The sequence below is a fragment of the Lycium ferocissimum genome, chromosome 4, assembly GCF_029784015.1.
Source record: "Lycium ferocissimum isolate CSIRO_LF1 chromosome 4, AGI_CSIRO_Lferr_CH_V1, whole genome shotgun sequence".
Classification (NCBI taxonomy): domain Eukaryota; kingdom Viridiplantae; phylum Streptophyta; class Magnoliopsida; order Solanales; family Solanaceae; genus Lycium; species Lycium ferocissimum.
In genome coordinates, this window is record NC_081345.1 from 8,356,009 (window position 1) to 8,377,312 (window position 21,304).

At 42.7% G+C, this 21,304-nt stretch overlaps 1 protein-coding gene across 1 annotated transcript; it reads right to left on the minus strand.

The window, feature by feature from the left end:
• Positions 1–410: 410 nt before the first annotated feature.
• LOC132053712 (uncharacterized) lies at positions 411–19,577 on the minus strand. The gene is made up of 2 exons (XM_059445823.1): positions 18,362–19,577; positions 411–415 (listed from the first exon to the last, which is right to left on the minus strand). The coding sequence occupies exons 1-2, from the start codon at positions 19,575–19,577 to the stop codon at positions 411–413; spliced, it is 1,221 nt and encodes a 406-aa protein (XP_059301806.1).
• Between the last annotated feature and the right edge of the window lie 1,727 nt (positions 19,578–21,304).

Here is a 21,304-nt window from a genome sequence, read left to right on the forward strand (position 1 = left end):
GAGATTCTTAAGGACATGGAGGCTGTCGAGGCTCGTACCATGATTTTGGTCGAGTATGAACGGTGGAAGTCCCGGAGGGCTACCCTCGAACAGGCCCAAAAAGGATTAGAGGACTTCCAGGATCGAATAGACGAAGCTAAAGCAATGGAGGAGGAGGCTAAAAAAGCTCTTGATGCTGAGTCTGAGGATTCCGAGTGAACGGTTTCCGAGAACTCCGGATCCAACCATACCGGGTAGATCAGGGCCTGCACTAGCCTTTATTTTGTTTTTGCCTTTTGGTTGTTTTTGCTTTTTGATTTGTAGAAAGTTCAAAATGTAAAAAACCTTTCATATATGAAATGAGCATTTCCTTTTTGATTGTTTCTTCATTCTTTTATCGGTATGCTTGTTATGACATTTGCCTTAATCGCTCATCCTGTTAGGAATAATCAAAGGTTCAGAGTCATTTTTCCGGACTGTCCCTAAGTGTTGGCTTTTTTCTTCGTTCGGTACATTTTTGTCCGAGGATTTGATCGAGTGATTTGCCCGCGGGACTTATTTATGCTTTGTGAATTCAGACGTCTCCGAATCACGTTAGGCATTTTTAGGCCAGGTTTTTCGACCACTTACTTATAACAGATTAGGCTCGGACACCTGAATCCCTGCCTTGTCAAATTTTGATATGGCAGTCCCCATTCGAGGGTGTTAAAGGATTTTGGCTCGGTTCGACGTGACCTTGTTGCCTTTGTCATTTTTGGCGGTAGTCCCCGGTGTAGGGTATTTAATAAGAAGACATGTCAGATGAATTTTTCATAATTTTCTTTATATTGCAAGTATTTGCACGTACATAATATGAACTTCATCCGTTTCCTTTTGTTTTTGCCGTAGCAAATACTAAGTGGATATGATTCATTTTGATCGTTTGGTTCTTACATCGAAGCCTAATACAGAAGGTCCGGGATTAGACAAAAATGAGAAACAAAATTGAAGACCTATCCGGGGTAGCATTTTACAGTGTTTCTTCATCTGCTTTAGTGAGTTGAACTCATTCTATCTTTCCGGGGTAAACTTCTGTTACACCTTGGAAAATTCCCCGTTAGTGTACAGTGAATAGACGAGCGAGGGGTATGATGTATACGAGGGTTGGAAAAGTAAGAAATAGCATTTGATGATTCTAATTAAGGGTTCTAGAGACATTCGAGTCAAGGGAAAGAAAGTCGTTGAGGAAAGCGAGTCATATGTTGTGCATCGGATAAGAATTACGAGTGTTGAGTTAATGGTGTATGAATGATGCCCCAAGGAAGAGTCATGATGTCCCTTAGATTGGTATTGAAGTGATAAACAAGTGGTAAGAAGGTTCCATAAGGATCGGAGATCAAACGAGTCGACGAAACAATTCTCGGAAAAACTGGGCAACCTACGGCCAGACAGACTGGCCGTATAAAAAGTAAGGACCGTATGTCCAACCGTAGATTCAGCCCAAAATACTATACTCCACTGGACCAGATCTACGGCCAAACATACGGCCCGTAAAAAACATACGGACCGTATGTTGGTCCGTATATCCTGGTCGGGGCTGAACTTGATTTTATATAAGGGACCCTTTTTCATTTCATTTCATTTCATCTTCCACCTCCACACTTCAAGAAACCTCTAGAACATTTCCAAACACTTCATCTATGAGGAATCAATAGAAATCAAAGATCAACAACAAGAATTAGAGTGAATCAAGTGAAGGAAACCTCATCAAAGTCATTCAACTCAAGAAATCCTAAGAGAGAGGAAGTAGAGTTTTGGTGGAAAAGGTGAATTGTCATCTAAGGCTTGTTCCTCTATCAATTAAGGTAAGTTTTATGGTCTTTCTATGTTGTTTGAAGTATTAGTAAGTTGAAACACATGAATGGTGGAAGAGAATAGAAAATGGGTCTTAAATGGGTGAAAAATGTCATTGTGGAATAGTAGTTGGAATGAATCATGAAAATGGTTGTGTTGATGTTACAAATGCATTATAAATGACGTTTAGAACATGAAATGAGTATTGGATGTGAAAGAATGCGATGATGGACTTTTGTCATAATTATGAAGAATTGTAGTGAAATCATGAATTGTGGGCAATGTAATTAGATGATGCCTATTGTTTACGATATTGTGATTATTGTTATGAATGTTGGGAGTTGATATGGAATATGGAAGAAAGTAGTATAAACAAAGGAAAGGCTGCCCAAACTTCTCTAGCTTTAGTAAGTACGTTTTCATGATTGTTTAGCTAATGACGACATGAATTCCATTGAAGGTATAAACAAGTGCATTCAAGGAGAACGAGCAAGCGATAGAATAGTTAAGCGACAAAGGTATGTGAGGCTTAACCCTACTTTATAAGGCATGAATCTTATGCATGATTTTCCTTCCTCTTCGTGAATTTCCTACATTCCAAAAGACTAAAGGCCTATGTTCATGAATGGTCATACGAGACAAGAAATGTGATATGAATATGACGATGATAATGCCAAGCTTAAGTCTAGAGACCACAATATAATGTATCTACGAAGCTAATGATGTTTACCATGATCCACTAATGTCTTTTTCATGTACACTCACCTTAACGTAGTCCTTCCAAGGTGAGATGTTATACCCCGCATTTTGTGCATTCGGATAATTCGAGAAAGTCGTGGCAAGTTAAGGACAGGATCATTTTCAAGAGTTATTTTAATGTACGAGTTGTTAGGGATATTATTTAGGAACATTGGTGGTATGGAAATATTGAGAAAGGCCAAGGGTAAAAAGAGAAATTGCAAAATGACCAATGAAAATAATGTGGAAGGTTAGGGGCGAAGTGGTAATATTGAGAAAAGTCGAAGGGCAAAACGGTAATTTTACACAAGGTTCATGAAAATTCCAAAGAGGCCATATTGGCCATGTGACAAAAAAAAAAAAGGGGAAAGAAAAAGGATGAAAAATGATGACAATTAAGTCATCTTTTAATTTCAAGAAAATCCTAGAAGCTTGGAGAGAAAGAACAAGGGCCATGTGTTCATAATTTTTATTACTTGAGGGGCTTAAAAATAAATATAGACAAATGGTGGAAAGAAAAGGATAAATAATACATACTTGTCTTCATCTTGAGAGAGAGATGAAAAAAAAATCTTGGAGAAGGAGAGAAATATAAGGCCATTCGGCCATGAAAGAAAGAAAGAAAAAAAAAAAAATTCAAGCCATCCAATTTTGATCCAAAATTTCCTCTCTTCTTGAATTCTTATTAAGTTCAAGAATCTCTTCAATATGGTATAATTATTTGAGTAAGAAAACCACTTTTGTGGCAAGTGGGAAGTTGAAGAAAAGGTAAGAATTCTCATTCTTTTATGTGTTATGGAAGAGTTATATATGTTGTAGTAAGTAGAACTCAATGAAAATCATAGAAATGTTGTGTGGTGTGTGCAAGCCGTGTGGTGTGGTGTGTGTATGTGGCCGTGTATGTGTGTAGTGTAGGGAAGGAGAAGAACAATTTTTCATGTAGTAATTTGGTTGTTGTTGATATGTGTTCTATGATAAAAATGAGAATTCGATGATTCAAGTTGAAGTTGTGATGATTGTGGGCTGTTTTGGAAGCCACCATGATCATTAATGTAGTTCTTGAATTTATGGAAATAACATTGCTAACGCATGAATTGTTGGTGTAGTTTATGAATTACAAAGAAGAAAATGTGTCGTAGTGGCTTCGTTGCATTTGTAGAGGTTTCGAATAGAATATGGAATTGTCGGGTTCTTTGGAATCCTTGAGCATTGCTTGAAATGTTATTGAGTTATGTTTGGATAATCTTGAATTAGTAAATGAAGACGGGAACGTTGATATTAGGTTGAAAGCGTGAAGTTGGAATGGGAATTGTTGCATAATGTAGAAAGGAAGAACATTTGTATTAGAAAGTATTTTGTCGTGATTCTTGGTGTTGTTGGTATTCTTTATATGGCATTGTTGTTGTATTTTTTAGGCAGTTAAAATTCTCGGGGATGGCGCATTTAATCTGGGGGAGATGCTGCCCTAAAATTCTCGAGAGAGCAAATAATAATTCAAGATTGAATTTCTAAAGGCTCTAATCAATGATTGGTAAACATGACCATTTGTAGATTTTGGGCGAAACGGGATTTGAATTTGGAGAGCGCAAGCGACGGAAAAGGTATGTAAGGCTTACCCTTTCTTTCTCTTGGCATGTCCTAGATATACTAGGCTTGAATTTGGACCTTGGGGACAACTCTACTCTTCGGAATCCACGTCCGAAATTGCCCCTTTCATTCAGTAGAATTGAACTAAATAACTTACGCTTTATTGTAAAGAAATGTTCAAACGTCCGTAACTTTTGAAAATGAAAGCGGAATGCCTTGAAATTTTCGAGGATGATCCAATGGCACATAATGACCACGTTTTTATGTTCGTTACCCGACTTGACCAGGTGGGCCCACACGCCCCGAGATTTAATTGTATTGTTCTATTTGTCTTATTTCGTAAGATAATTAAGGAAACCTTTGACTATTGTTCCGAATTTGATATAAGTGTACGGTAACTCAGATATGAGCATTCTGGTTCGACTATTCTGATATAAATGCTTCGGTACGAATGATCTGATTTAAATATTTTGATATAAGTATTCCGATGTAAATATTCTGATATAAGTATCCTGATATAAGTATTCTGCTATGTGTATTCGGTTATGAGTCGTCTGATCCGAGTATTCTAATATGAGTATGCTCTATAAGCCTTAATGTTCTCCACGTACGATCTCGGATCGCTTAAAAAGTCCGAAGAGGTTTCTGTATTTCAAACGCTCATGACTTCCCGATACTAATTTGGAAGAAACCGAAATTCGTTTCTGAGCCTTCGAATGTCGGTAAGTGTACGTATTCATCGAGTATGGATTTATGTGCATATGGTTTCTCACGACTACCCGTGCATGACTCAATGCATCTTTCACCGCGTCCGGGCCGGAGTTACGTTATGTTTTTGTGCGCGCTCCACGGTACGATTCCCGCGTCCGGGCCGGGTCGTTATCGTGCTCTTCTTTTACATTGTTCACCGCGTCCCTCATAGGCGGTCATAGAGCTGCGTTTATGCACATGATATTATGATCCGATGATATGGGGACGGTGGCCGGATGGCATATGATACGTACGTTCACCGCGTCCGTACTAGAGGGCGGTTACGGTATCGCGTCCACTACCAGGTCGGTTACGTATCGCGTCCCTCCGGAGGGCCGGGCTCTGTTGGGTCGCATATGCTTATGATAATATATGATACGTATGCATAATCGTGGTCCGAAAATAAGCATTTGATATTACCGGACAAGGTACGCATTTTTTTTTTTGTACTCACGACTTTGATGACGATTTTGTAAGTCGGAGGAAAGTGAGCATCTCGATTTTGATGAGGCTCGCCTATTATGCCTCCATACTTCGATTTTGATTACGAATGGAAGATTTTGATATATCTGTACGTAATGGCTCGTTCACGGATGCCATCGGTATGCCATGTACGTCGACTCGATTACGAATACATCCAACACAACTCTGTACGTCGACTCGATTACGGATATGTTCGATATAGTTACGTACGTTCGATATTTCGTCCGATATATGACCTCGTCGAGCATTACGTACGATAGCGCATACTCCGTCGACGTGTGACATCACCGGTGTGCTCGTATTTTGTGCCTCTTCGGACATGCGATACGTAATTGTAAAATAAGCATTTTAGTACTACGGTTCAAAGACCTTACTTATCTTCGTACTCCTTCGGTATATGGGACGGTATGTATCAACTTTGTGTACGAGAAATAGGCGTCGGTATTTTTGAGTAGATGTACTTATCTTTTAGTCTGTTTGTTTCGATTATGGTTCACATTTCGTATTGCATGCCTTACATGTCGGTACATTTTCCGTCTTGACCCCCGTCTTCGGTGCGTTTCATGCCGCGTAGGTACTCCCGGATAGTAGCCGAAGTTATTATAGAAGATGTTCCGGCGAGAGATGGCAAGCTCGTTCTCCCGGGGCCGGAAATCGAGTTTGTTTGTTATGATTTACGTTTATGTTAGAGACTTTGCGAGACGAACGCGTCGTGGGTGTTGGTTGTCGGTACGTATAGCGGCTTCGTCGACCGATATGTCGGTCCGTGTTATGCATTGAATTTTGTATGATTATAAATTTGTTCGATTTGAAGGCTACGAGAAAGAATATTTAAAAAATTTTGCTATGTATTTTATCCTATGTGATTTAAAAAGTCTGGAGTGATTTTGTATGCAGTAAGAGTCTGAGGGTTCGCTCGGCCCTAAGTAAGGGTCGGGTGCCCATCACATCCTAATAAGGTTAGGGTGTGACATGCGATATGACGACTATGGTTACTCCATAAAGTAATCGGGGGTTTACGACCTTACATCACCCCGCCATAGTTATGGTTGCTTTCAAGTCCTACGGTATAAATTGATGATATACGTATAACGATGTTAACTTATGATAGAACCATGATATGTTCATGAAGTGAATGATAGTGATGACTGTATGATATGTATGATGATAAATGCATGATATATGATGATGTGATTCCACCGCGCCTAATTGGTCGGCATGTCACCAACGCTAAGGCGGGAGCATACGATTCCACCGTGCCTAGATGGCCGGGCATGTCACCGCTAAGGCGGGCTGCTATTTCACCGAGCCTAGAGGGCCGGGCATGACACCACTAGTGGGCTGCATATGATGGTTACCCGGACGCGGGTTAACGACATGATGATGTATGATTGATGTGATGATGCTTGCATGGTATGATGACGTATATGTGATATGATAAGGCACACGCTATGATAATGTATATGATGTGCTTATGTATGATGTATGTATATGAAAAGTAGCTATATGTAGCAGAATGCACAGGTTATATCCTCAACTCATGATTTATGATTTCCCGACTATGCTTATTTCATTCCTGCCTTACATACTCAGTACAATGTTAAATGCGACGTCCGTTTTCTTTGGACGCCGTGTTCATGCCCACGGGTAGGCAAGGAGACGGTGCCGATCCATAGGAGCTAGTAGCTGACTTGTGAGCACTCCGTTGTCGGAGGTGCCACCGATTATTCTTTTGGTACATATCTGTATGTATTCATGATTGGGCACGACGGGGTCCTGTCCCGTCCATATGTCTAGTATTTCAGTAGTGGCTCGTAGATACGCATGTGTGGGTAGTCTGGTCCTATGGTTCACATGTATATGCATGTGCGTGTGTCTATATTATTTTGATAGCCGAAGGGCTTATGTTTATAAAAGTAATTATGTTTCTAATGATGATATATTTTCATGAACTTGAGCAAGTATTACGAATGAGAGCATATAGGTATTGGAATGAGTGGTGTTCGGTGGTTAGCCCCGGATACCCGTCACGGCCCGTAGTTCGGGTCGTGACAACTTTGATGTGGTATCAGAGCAGTTAAGTCCTAGGAAGTGTCTACGAGCCGTGTCTAGTAGAGTCTTGTTTATGGTGTGTTGCGCGCCACGCTAATAAACAAGAGGCTACAGGGCATTTTGGAAAAATGACCATCTTTCTTCTCATGAAATCGTGCGATAGAGCCGAGTATAAGATTTAATCCTCCCTAATGAGTATGTTGTGATTTCAGAATGCCGCCAAAAGGAAAAGCTAAAGCCGCCCAGTGGGGCAAGCCTATGACGAGAAGGCGGGCAGAAAGAGAGCCGCCTATGAATGTAGATGAGGGTGAGTCACATAATGAGGCTCCATCTAATGCCTCCACTACTCCACCTATTACGGAAGAGCAGGAAGGGGCTTCTGTTCCAGCTTCCATGCCTCCAGTTCCTCCGCGGCTACATCGGGTCAACAAGTGACCGAGGCTATTAATTTTATTGACGACGATTGGTTGCCGCGAACTGAAAGGCAAAACGCGGGCCCAAGTGATCGTTCGGCTAGTACTAGAGCCCGTGACTTCATGAGCACGAATCCTCGGAATTCTTTGGGTTGAAGCCGGATGAAGACCCGCAAGGCTTTATTGATGAAATGTTGAGAACGTTGCGGATTATTCATGCTTCTGAGAGAAAATCGAATCAGTGGAGTTGGCGTCATATAGACTCCGAGATGTGGCGGTCCTATGGTACAATAATTGGATAGCGTTGAGGCAAGAAAATGCGCCTTCTCCCATGTGGTAAGAATTTGTTGATGCTTTCATTCGTCATTATTTGCCGCCCGAGGTCCGCCAAGCTAGAGCGGATAGATTTTTAAATTTGAAGCAAGGTAACATGAACGCCTGGGAGTATAGCCTTCAATTTAATTCCTTGGCTAGATACGCCCCTACTATGGTGACCGATACGGGAGATCGGGTGCACAGATTTGTGAGTGGCTTAGGGACACATTTATTTAAGGATTTCTTAACGTCTTCGTTGCAAGATGGAATGGATATTTCCCGCATTCAAGCCCATGCCCAGAATCTTGAAGGACAACAACCTCCACAGAGGGGTGATCGTGATGTTGATAAAGGGCAAAGCAAAAGAGCCAGATCTATGGGCACAGGTAGTGATTATAGAGGGGGATCGAGGCAAACATATTCTAGGCACTCAGGCCAGTCAGTGACGAGTGCACCTCCCCGATTTATAGGCAAAAGATCTGATCGCTCTTTTCGTTCAGGATAGGGCCAGAGTTCGAGGGCCCCAGGTTCTCAGTTTGGGGGAGATTACAGTCAAGGGAGACCACCCGTTCCTCGATGCAGCCAGTGTAGAAAATTGCACTCAGGGCCATGTCGCCAAGGCACAGATGCATGCTATATTTGTGGACAGGCTGGACATTTGATGCGAGATTGTCCTGTGAGATATGGCAGAGATAGGGTTCAGCCCACAGGATCGGCAGCAGGTTCCTTCTCAGCACGTCCTACAGGGCAGATTCCCCAGGCTCCAGCAGGCCAAAGTAGAGGCCAAGGGGGAGCATCTACTTCAGGTGCCACACAACACCGCTTATATGCTTTAGCCGGACGGCAGGATCTCGAGTCGTCCCCAGATGTGGTTACAGGTACATTGGTTGTGTTTTCTCATGATGTGTATGCGTTGATAGATCCGGGTTCCACATTATCATATATTACTCCATATGTTGCTAATCGCATTGGGGTGAAACCCGAGCCAATTAAGCCTTTTGAGGTGTCTACTCCGGTTGGTGATCCCGTAATAGCTAAACAAGTGTATAAAGGTTGTATAATTGTGATATGTGATCGCCAAACTAAAGCTGATTTAGTTGAGCTAAAAATGTTAGACTTTGATGTTATAATGGGTATGGATTGGTTGGCCTCATGCTATGCTAATGTTGATTGCTGAATGAAATTAGTTCGCTTTCAATTTCCGGGAGAACCCGTGCTTAAATGGAGAGGTAATACAGCAACTCCAAGGGGTAGGTTTATTTCCTACCTTAAGGCGAGAAAGATGATAGCTAAGGGCTATATTTATCACCTAGTCCGAGTCCATGATACGGAAGCAAAGTCACCAACTTTCCAATCTATTCCGGTAGTGAATGAATTCCCGGATGTATTTCCAGATGAACTTCCAGGCCTTCCTCCAGAAAGGGAGATTGACTTCGCCATTGATGTGTTGTCGGATACCGAGCCTATTTCTATTCCTTCTTATCGAATGGCTTCGGCAGAATTGAAAGAGCTAAAGGCACAGTCGAAAGATTTGCTCGAAAAGGGGTTTATTAGACCCAGTTCTTCACCGTGGGGAGCGCCAGTCTTATTTGTGAAAAAAAGATGGCTCTCTACGAATGTGTATTGATTATAGACAGCTGAATAAAGTGACGATAAAGAACAAATATCCTTTTCCGAGGATTGATGATTTATTCGATCAGCTACAAGGTGCCAAGTGGTTTTCCAAAATAGATCTGAGGTCGGGTTATCATCAAGTGAGAGTCAGAGAAGAAGATATTCCCAAGACAGCTTTCAGAACAAGATATAGCCATTATGAATTTCGAGTGATGTCGTTTGGGCTAACTAATGCTCCGGCGGTATTTATGAATTTGATGAATAATGTATTCAGGCCTCTCTTGGATTTGTTCGTGATAGTATTCATTGATGATATTCTGGTGTATTCTCGCACAGAATCAGAACATGCAGATCATCTACGTATTGTTTTTGGAATTCTTTGAACTCGGGAGTTGTATGCAAAATTTTCAAAGTGCGAGTTTTGGCTAAAATCAGTGACATTCTTGGGCCATGTGATTTCAGATGATGGCATTAGAGTTGATACTCAGAAGATAGAGGCGGTGAAGACTTGGCCAAGGCCTACGACGCCTACAGAGGTTCGTAGTTTTCTGGGTTTGACAGGTTATTATAGAAGATTTGTAGAAGGCTTTTCGTCTATTTCAGCCCCGTTGACGAAATTAACCCAGAAGACAGCAAAATTTCAGTGGAATGACGCTTGTGAGCGTAGCTTCCAAGAGTTGAAGGACAGATTAACCTCAGCTTCAGTCTTAACGCTTCCAGAAGGGGCGGATGGCTATGTTGTGTATTGCGATGCTTCCGGTGTTGGGTTAGGATGTGTATTGATGCAGCACGAAAAAGTCATTGCTTATGCTTCAAGTCAACTGCGAAAACACGAAAAGAACTACCCAACTCATGATCTTGAATTGGCTGCAGTTATTCATGCCTTGAAAATGTGGAGACATTACTTATATGGCGTGCATGTCGATATCTATACAGATCATAAGAGTCTTCAATATATTTTCAAACAAAATGAGTTGAATCTGCGACAGAGGCGGTGGTTAGAATTGTTAAAAGATTATGATGTAAATATTTTATACCACCCTGGGAAGGCAAATGTAGTAGCAGATGCGCTTAATCGCCGATCAATGGGTAGCTTATGTGAAGTACCCTCGGAGAAAAAAGAAATGATTTGTGAGCTCCACCAACTAGCAAACCTTGGAGTGCGTATAATTGATTCCGGCGATGTAGGAATTAGTATTAACAATCCCACAGTTTCATCCTTGGACACAGAGATAAAAAAGCGCCAATAGGAGGATCCCAAATTGAAGCATTATAAAGGTGTGAAATTCCCAAAAGAAAAGTCACTATTTGAAGTCTTAGCAGATGGGGTTCTCAGATACCGAGGCAGGTTATGTGTTCCAAACGTTGCAGAATTGCGTCGTCGAATTCTGGAAGAAGCTCATTATTCTCGGTATTCTATCCATCCAGGAGCGACAAAAATATATCATGATCTTAAATTGACGTACTGGTAGGACGACATGAAAAGAGACATAGCAGAATTTGTAGCTCAATGTCCGAATTGCCAACAAGTAAAGATAGAACATCAAAAGCTAGGGGGATTATTGCAAGCAATAGAAATTCCTACATGGAAATGGGAAGTGATTAACATGGATTTTATTGTAGGATTGCCCCGTTCCCGAGGCAAGTATGATTCCATATGGGTGATTGTGGATAAATTGACGAAAGCAGCTCATTTTCTCCCAGTCAGAACCACTTACTCAGCAGAAGATTATGCGAGGTTGTACATCAAGGAGATTGTGAGACTTCACGGTATTCCAATATCTATCATCACAGACAGAGGAGCACAATTTACAACTAAGTTTTGGAAATCGTTTCAAGAAGGTCTAGGTACTCAAGTGAGGCTCAACACGGCATTTCATCCGCAAACTGACGGACATGCCGAACGCACAATACAGACCTTGGAGGATATGCTAAGGGCATGTATTTTAGATTTTAGCGGTAGTTGGGATGACCACTTACCCCTAATCGAATTTGCCTATAACAATAGCTATCATTCCAGTATTCAAATGGCCCCGTATGAAGCTTTATATGGAAGGAAATGTAAATCTCCAATTGGATGGTTTAATGTCGGAGAAGTGCAATTGATAGGCCCCGAGTTGATTCAACAAGCGGTAGAAAAAGTCAAGGTGATCCGAGATCGATTATTGACAGCCCAAAGTCGCCAAAAATCTTATGCGGATAACCGCCGGCGAGATTTAGAATTTCAAGTCAATGATTGGGTGTTCTTGAAGGTATCCCCAATGAAAGGGGTGATGAGATTCGGTAAGAAAGGGAAGTTGAGTCCTCGATATATTGGACCTTACAAAATCATCCGCAAAGTGGGTCAAGTAGAGTATGAATTAGACTTGCCTTTGGAGCTTGAATTAGTTCATCCAGTATTCCATGTCTCCATGCTCCGCAAATGTGTTGGAGACCCCACAAAGATCGTGCCAGTAGATGATGTTCAGATCACAGAAAAGTTAGCTTATGAAGAAGTGCCTATCGCCATTCTAGACAGGCAAGTACGAAGACTTCGGAATAAGGAAGTAGCTTCCGTTAAAGTCTTATGGCTAAATAACAATCGAGAAGAAATGACTTGAGAAGCGGAAGAGAAGATGAAGTCCACATATCCACATTTATTTCAGCCCCTGGAAGAGATCTATGACGAAACGTCGAAAGGTTAAGGTATGTATGCTTTTCTTTTTATGCATATGGGTCGTGTGTGGCCAATTTATATTGTTATCGTGTTATGGCCCTGTGAGGCAATGATATTATGGGTTGTTGTGACAGGACGGTAGTGCCATAATACAGGGGAAACTCTGGCAAAATTTTTCTAGAATTCCTAGCGATTTAACATTCGAGGACGAATGTTCCAAAGGGGGGAAGAATGTTACACCTTGGAAAATTCCCCCTTAGTGTACAGTGAATAGACGAGCGAGGGGTATGATGTATACGAGGGTTGGACAAGTAAGAAATAGCATTTGATGATTCTAATTAAGGGTTCTAGAGACATTCGAGTCAAGGGAAAGAAAGTCGTTAAGGAAAGCGAGTCATATGTTGTGCATCGGATAAGAATTACGAGTGTTGAGTTAATGGTGTATGAATGATGCCCCAAGGAAGAGTCATGATGTCTCTTAGATTGGTATTGAAGTGATAAACAAGTGTTAAGAAGGTTCCATAAGGATCGGAGATCAAACAAGTTGACGAAACAATTTTACAAGAAATGTGATATGAATATGACGATGATAATGCCAAGCTTAAGTCTAGAGACCACAATATAATGTATCTACGAAGCTAATGATGTTTACCATGATCCACTAATGTCTTTTTCATGTACACTCACCTTAACGTAGTCCTTCCAAGGTGAGATATGACGACTATGGTTACTCCATAAAGTAATCGGGGGTTTACGACCTTACGTCACCCCGCCATAGTTATGGTTGCTTTCAAGTCCTACGGTATAAATTGATGATATACGTATAACGATGTTAACTTATGATAGAACCATGATATGTTCATGAAGTGAATGATAGTGATGACTGTATGATATGTATGATGATAAATGCATGATATATGATGATGATGTGATTCCACCGCGCCTAATTGGCCGGTATGTCACCGCTAAGGCGGGCTGCATACGATTTCACCGTGCCTAGATAGCCGGGCATGTCACCGCTAAGGCGGGCTGCTATGATTCCACCGAGCCTAGAGGGCCGGGCATGACACCACTAGTGGGCTGCATATGATGGTTACCCGGACGCGGGTTAACGACATGATGATGTATGATTGATGTGATGATGCTTGCATGGTATGATGACGTATATGTGATATGATAAGGCACACGCTATGATAATGTATATCATATGCTTATGTATGATGTATGTATATGAAAAGTAGCTATATGTAGAAGAATGCACAGGTTATATCCTCAACTCATGACTTATGATTTCCCGACTATGCTTATTTCATTCCTACCTTACATACTCAGTACAATGTTCGTACTGACGTCCGTTTTCTTTGGACGCTGTGTTCATGCCCACAGGTAGGCAAGGAGACGGTGCCGATCCATAGGAGCTAGTAGCTGACTTGTGAGCACTCCATTGTCCGGAGGTGCCACTGATTATTCTTTTGGTACATATCTGTATGTATTCATGATTGGGCACGACGGGGTCCTGTCCCGTCCATATGTCTAGTTTTTCAGCAGTGGCTCGTAGATACGCATGTGTGGGTAGTATGGTCCCATGGTTCACATGTATATGCATGTGCGTGTGTCTATATTATTTTGATAGCCAAAGGGCTTATGTTTATTAAAGTAATTATGTTTATAATGATGATATATTTTCATGAACTTGAGCAAGTATTACGAATGAGAGCATATAGGTAACGGAATGAGTGGTGTTCGGTTGTTAGCCCCGGATACCCGTCACGGCCCTTAGTTCGGGTCGTGACAACTTCGACGTGGGTATGATAGTCCCTTAGTGTTTATCCGAGCTGCATGATCGGGTAAGCACTATCAAGTCCCCACTCTAGGGGTAGACCCTTCGTTCCCGGGCACTTTGCCTCATTTTCATAAAGTAACACGTTGTACTTGTTGCCTCATTAAAAACCTTGTCGGAAAACCCACTTTGGGACAAAACCGAACTAAGGAAAAGAGTGCAACACGTGTTTTCAGTCCTAACTTTGTCCGGTATTCTACTTCTGCAAAAAGGAAGACAGGTTAAATAAAGATGGTCACGCGGGTGGGCATTCATACCTTAGCAGTAGTATCTCTTCAAATGAGCCACATTCCAGTTATTGCGCAACCGTTGTCCGTCCATGGATTCCAGCTGGTACGATTCTTTGCCCGTTATTCCTGTTATCTTGTACGGACCTTCCCAGTTCGGACCCAACTTCCCGTCATTGGGATTCTTGGTGTTCAAAGTAACTTTTCGAAGTACCAAGTCCCCAACTTGGAAATGCCGAAAATTGGCCCTCCGGTTGTAGTACCTCTCTATTCTCTGTTTCTGAGCTGCTATCCGGACCCACACATTTTCGTGTAGTTCGTCCGCTAGGTCGAGTTTTACGGCCATGGCCTCCTCGTTTGACCCGCCGGTGGCGTATTTGAATTGGAGGCTTGGTTTCCCAACTTCTACAGGGATCAGAGCTTCGGCCCCGTAGACCAACGAGAAAGGTGTTTCTCCCGTGCTTGATTTTGACGTAGTTCTGTAAGCCCATGACACCTCCGGTAGCACTTCCCTTCATCGATGTTTCGATGTTTCAAGTCCTTTTCTTAGATTTTGAATTATTGTTTTGTTCGTGGATTCCACCTGTCCGCTTGCACTCGGATGATACGGAGTTGATACAATTTTTTTGATCTTCAACCCTTCGAGAAAATTATTGACCTTACTGCCAATGAACTGAGGGCCGTTATCACAAGGTATTTCGGCCGGGATGCTGAAACGACATATAATATGGTCCCATATGAAGTCAATAACCTCCTTTTCTCTTATCTTTTCGAAGGCCTGCGCTTCAACCCATTTTGAGAAATAGTCAGTCATAAACAAAATGAAACGGGCCTTACCTGGTGCCCATGGCAAATGACCAACGATGTCCATTCCCCACTTCATGATGGGCCAAGGTGATATCACCGGGTGTAGCAACTCCCCGGGCTGATGGATCATTGGGGCATGCCTTTGACACTCGTCGCATTTTCTGATAAAATTCTTCGTGTCATCCTCCATCCAGTTCCAGTAATAACCGGCTCTGATAATTTTTCGAACCAAGGCTTCTGCACCGGAGTGATTTCCGCAAGTACCCTTGTGGACTTCTCTCATCACATAATCGATTTCTCCGGGACCCAAACATTTGGCCAGGGCTCCGAAGAAGGACCGTTGATACAATTGACCGTCTATTAAGCAGAACCGTGCTGCTTTGGTCCTGAGTGACCGTGATTCTTTTGGGTCACTCGGGAGCTTTCCATCTTGCAAGTAGTCGACGTATTTGTTGCGCCAATCCCAAGTTAGAACCATCGTGTTTATCTCGGCATGCCCGTTTTCTACCGCCGAATTCATCAACTGCACGATGGTACCGGGGTTGATTTCCTCACCTTCGACTGAAGAGCCCAAATTGGCCAATGCATCAGCTTTGTTATTTTGCTCCTGGGTACATGTTGCATGGTCCACTCTTTAAACCGGTGCAATATTACCTGTGTTTTCTCTAAATATCTTTGCATACGCTCATCCTTAACCTCGAAGACGCCATTTACTTGGTTAACGACCAAGAAAGAGTCGCATTTTACCTCGATTACTTCGGCCCCCAGACTCCGAGCCAATTTCAAATCTGCAATCATAGCCTTATACTCGGCTTCATTGTTAGTCAATTTAATAATTCTAATCGACTGCCTAATGGCGTCACCGGTGGGGGTTTTAAGGACGATGCCCAACCCGGAACCTTTTAGGTTCGAGGCCCCGTCCATGTGTATAGACCAGATACCCGAAGCCTTTTTCGAGGTTAGCAATAACTCTTTTTCGACCTCGGGAGTCATGGCGGGGGTACAATCTGCCACAAAATCGGCCAAGATTTGAGACTTAATGGTTGTCCTAGGCTTATATTCAATATCATATCCGCTAATCTCTACGGCCCATTTGGTCAGTCTACCCGATAATTCCGATTTATGCATGACATTCTTTAGCGGGTAAGTAGTTACTACACATATCGGATGGCACTGAAAGTAAGGTTTCAGCTTTCTTGATGCACTTACCAATGCCAAGGCTAACTTTTTGAGGTGTGGATATCGAGTCTCCGCATCCCCTAAAGTTCTACTCACATAATATATTGGAAATTGCGTACCTGCTTCTTCCCGAATCAAAACATTGCTTACCGCTACCTCGGATACGACAAGGTACGAGAATAGCGCGTCGTACGCCGGTGTGTGCGGCGAGGCGGGCTCGATAAGTATCTTTTTAATTTCTGCAAAGCTTTTTGGCATTCCGGTGTCCAGACGAAGTTATTCTTCTTTCTCAGTAAGGAGAAGAAATGGTGACTTTTATCCGAAGACCTCGAAATGAAACGGCTCAATGCTACTATCCTTCCGATGAGTCTCTGCACTCCCTTGACGTTGTTCACCACTTTGATATCTCCGATGGCTTTGATCTTGTCCGAATTAATTTCAATTCCCCGGTTTGACACCATGAAACCCAAAAATTTGCTTGATCGGACACTGAAGGCACATTTCTCCGGGTTAAGCTTCATGTTGTATTTGGGGAGTACATCAAAGGTTTCTGCGCAAATGTTTTAAATGATCCTCTGTTTCCAGGGACTTCACTACCATGTCGTTAATATAAACTTTCATTGTTTTTCGTATCTGTTATTCGAACATTCCATTAACAAGGCGTTGGTAAGTTGCTCCGGCATTTTTTAACCCGAAGGGCATGACATTGTAACAGTAAGTCCCGTACTGGGTAATAAAGGATGTTTTCTCTTAATCCTCCGGGTGCATCCGGATTCGGTTGTACCCAGAGTAAGCAGCGAGAAAACTTAACAACTCATGCCCGGCCGTTGCATAGATCATTCGATCGATGTGAGGCATTGAAAATAAGTCCTTCGGGCATGCTTTGTTCAAATCCTTATAGTCAACACACATTCTGAATTTATTACCTTTCTTTGGCACCACCACTACGTTAGCTAGCCAGTCCGGATATTTTACCTCCCAGATAGAACCTATTTTTAAAAGCTTTGTTACCTCATCTTTTATGAAGGCATGTTTCGGCTCGGCCTTTTCTGCTTCACCGGAGGGAATCTCCTATCGAGGCTAAGCTTATGAGTCATGACTTCTGGTGGTACACCTGTCATGTCTATATGGGACCATGCAAAATAATCGGCATTAGCTTATAGAAATTTAATTAAATTGTTCCTGAGCTTCAAGGTTAACCCCGTGCCCAGATATACCTTTCTATCCGGTAGATATTCGAATAAGATGATTTGTTCCAGATTCTGCACGGTAGATTTGGTTGCATCCGAGTCGTCTGGTAATACAAACGATCTGGGTGCGCCGAAATCGTCCTCTTCACCAACTGGGTCCGACCCCTTCTGCTCCGTTTTTAGACCCGTATCCTTTAGTTGCTATTTGGGGTCCTTGCCTCTGATTGATTTATTATCTCTTAGATTTGACTTTTTTGGAAAAAGTGGCGCTTCCTCTATCGCGAACATCTCCCTTGCAGTGGGCTGTTCACCTCAGATGGTTTTTATCCCCTCCGGGGTCGGGAATTTCAGCAACTGATGTAGCGTCGATGACACTGCTCTCATGCTATGAATCCACGGTCTACCGAGCAAAGCATTATACTTCATATCCCCCTCAATGACATAGAATATCGTCTGTTGTATGGTGCCGTCAATGTTGACCGGTAAAGAAATCTCTCCCTTCATGGTTTCACTTTCCATATCGAACCCACTGAGTACTCGAGCTACCGGCACAATCTGGTCGAGTAGCCTTAGTTGTTCTACCACTCTCCACCGGATGATGTTGGCCGAGCTACCTGGATCAATCAAAATATGTTTAACTTGTGATTTGAAAATAAGAATAGAAATTACCAATGCATCATTGTGTGGTTGAATGATGCCTTCTGCATCCTCGTTGCTGAAGGAGATGGAACCCTCGGGTACGTAATCCCGATTGCGCTTCTCACGCACAACTGAAACCTTTGTTCGTTTCATAACCGGCCCCCGAGGAGCATCTGTTCCCCCAATTATCATGTTGATCACATGTTGAGGTTCTATCGGTTCGGCCCTTTTGTGAGATTCCCTTTCCTTGTAGTGGCTTTTAGCTCGTTCACTCAGGAATTCTCGAAGGTGGCCATTCTTCAATAAGCGAGCCACTTCCTCCCTTAGTTGGCGACAATACTCAGTTTTGTGCCCATGGGTTTCATGATATTCACACACCACGCTTGGGTCCCGTTGACCCGGGTCTGACCTCAATGGCCTAGGCCATCTTGCTTCCATGATACGGCCGATAGCTGAGACGAGATCCGAGGTATTGATGTTGAAGTTGTACTCCGATATACTTGGCGGGTCTTTGTTGCTAGCTGAGCTCCCGACATCGCTTCTAAACGATAGATCTAGACTGTTCGACGGGCGCTCGACCCGTTTATCACCCCGACCAGAAAAGTGATTGGGGCCAACCCTTGATCTTTTCGATCTGAAGCTCGATTTTTCCAAATAAGAGTATGGCCGGTATCTTTCCCTCAATGATTGCGTCTCTGGCTCGTAAACTTTCCTCGACCTTTCAGAGCTTTTGCTCATATTTATGGGTACCAGGGGAAGCTCGAGTTGGTCATCCTCTACTCGGATCTTTGATTCGTACCTATTATGAACATCTGACCAGGTTACAGCCTCATATTCCAACAAGTTTTCATTCAGTTTAAATGAGGCCGTCGAGCTCCGAGGATTAAGCCCTTTGGTAAAAGCTTGTGCAGCCCATTCCTCCGGAACCGGAGGGAGCTCCATCCGTTCCCTTTGGAAACGGTTCACAAATTCTCGTAATAACTCATCATCCCTTTGGGCTATGCGAAAGATGTTCGCTTTCCGTGCCTGCACCTTTTTAGCCATGGCATGGGCTTTTATGAACGCATCTGTGAGCATTTCGAAGGAAGTGATTGAATGCTTGGGCAGATGGTCATACCAGGTCAGCGTTCCTTTCCATAGGGTTTCCCCAAACTTTTTCAACAACACGGAATCCATTTCATCCTCTTCAACGTCACTGCCTTTTATGGCATAGGTGTACGAAGTCACGTGTTCCTGTGGGTCCGTCGTGCCATCGTATTTCTGGATATCCGACATTTTGAACCTCTTCGGGATCAACTTTGGAGCCGCACTTGGAGGGAAAGGCCTTTGAATTTACCTTTTTGAATCCGGTCCTTCTAGAATAGGTGGAGCCCCCGGGATCTGATCCACCTGAGAGTTATACGTTTCCACCCTCTTCTTTGTTGAATCTACCGGCTTTGCCAAGGTCTCGAGCATCTTCAGAACTTCGGTGGATGAACCGGCTCCCGATCCATTACACTCGACTCTCCGTGTTTCATCCCTCCTTGGTTCGGTGACCCCGCCCTTCCAGTGTTTGCCTTATCATTTTTGCTTTAAGCCCAGCTATTGCAATTCCCTGTTCGGCTATGGTGGTTCCCTGTTCCAGCAACATTTAAAAAATTAAACGTAAGTTAATCTCATCCGGGGTATCTAGTGCTTTCCGGCCTTGAGCCCGAGATAAAGTAACTGAGTTGTGAGTATTCAAGGGATCAGTGGCCGGTAAGGTGGCGTTCTCCTGGTTCACGGTGTTCTGTCGGTTGAGGCCTTCCCTCGAATCAACAGAGTTTGGGTCGATTGGATCTGTTGGTAGGCTTCGTAACCCACTGTTCTCGTTTTCAGCCACAATCTCGTTGTTGTTGGCATGACCAGACTGTCCGCTGCTTGCCGTTTGGTCCGTTTTTTTTACAGAAATTAGCAGAAGATTCCTTAATCAAACGGGTAAAAGGAAATAGAAGCAAAGATTAAAAAACTACTATTATCCTAGCCCCACGATGGGCGCCAAACTGTTTACCCCAATTTTCGGTAACAATTGAATTTATAAGTGAGATATAGGATATGTGGATGAATTTTAATCTATTTTTGGTTGATACGAAATATATATGGATTTGTTTGCTATAATATATATATGGAAATTCCTTGAATAAGTTTATTAATATTGGTGATTAAGCTCAATATACATATATATAGTATTGAATGGATGAACAAAGTCGAAGAATACTACAGATCCGGACTAAAATCAGAGAAAGAGAGAGATAGATTCAATATATTTTTCTATTACAATGTTCTAGATCTGAAAAAGCCAACCCCTAAAAGTAAAAAAATGTCCTCTATTTATAGGTTTGCCTCATGGGCCTTGAATACAATACAAAGCCTTTTAGAATAAAGAAACCCTAAAAGGATAAGGTAGGACCGTACGGTCTGACACTCGTACGGTCGTCAGTACAAAATGACAGAACGGTCTTGACGCGTGGCAGCACCGCAAATGGTTAACCGGACCAACGACCACGTTCAGTTCGGACATGGAGTAACCGGACTAACGGCCACGTGAGTTTGACTTGGAGAAACGGGACTAACGGCCATGTGAGTTTGACTCGGAGACACCGGATCAATGGATACACTTCTGTTATCTCGGGTCAGCCGCATTCGGTGTAATCACCCCAGTCTGATGAAAAGACTGAACATACTCGTGCTCATTTGAACCTACCCTCGGCCCTCGGTTTCATCGGTCTTACATTGATCCGGTTTTTACCGTATACAGTAAGGTCTGCGTACACTCTACCCTCCCCAGACCCCACGTTGTGGGATTCACTGGGTATGTTGTTGTTGTTGCTATCTTATAAATGATTTCTTAATAAGCGTGTGTAAAGAAAAAATGTGATAAATATTTTGAGACGGAAGGAATATTAAATTAGCTTTTCCTAAGCTTCTTTGTTTTTTCGGAAAAGCTGAATTACAAGCTGATAAGAGAGCTAGCATGTGGTACT

Bases quoted from the DNA above. Each gene is read 5' to 3' on its own strand.
- LOC132053712 (XM_059445823.1), bottom strand. From the start codon at position 19,577: ATGTCGGATATCCAGAAATACGATGGCACGACGGACCCACAGGAACAC.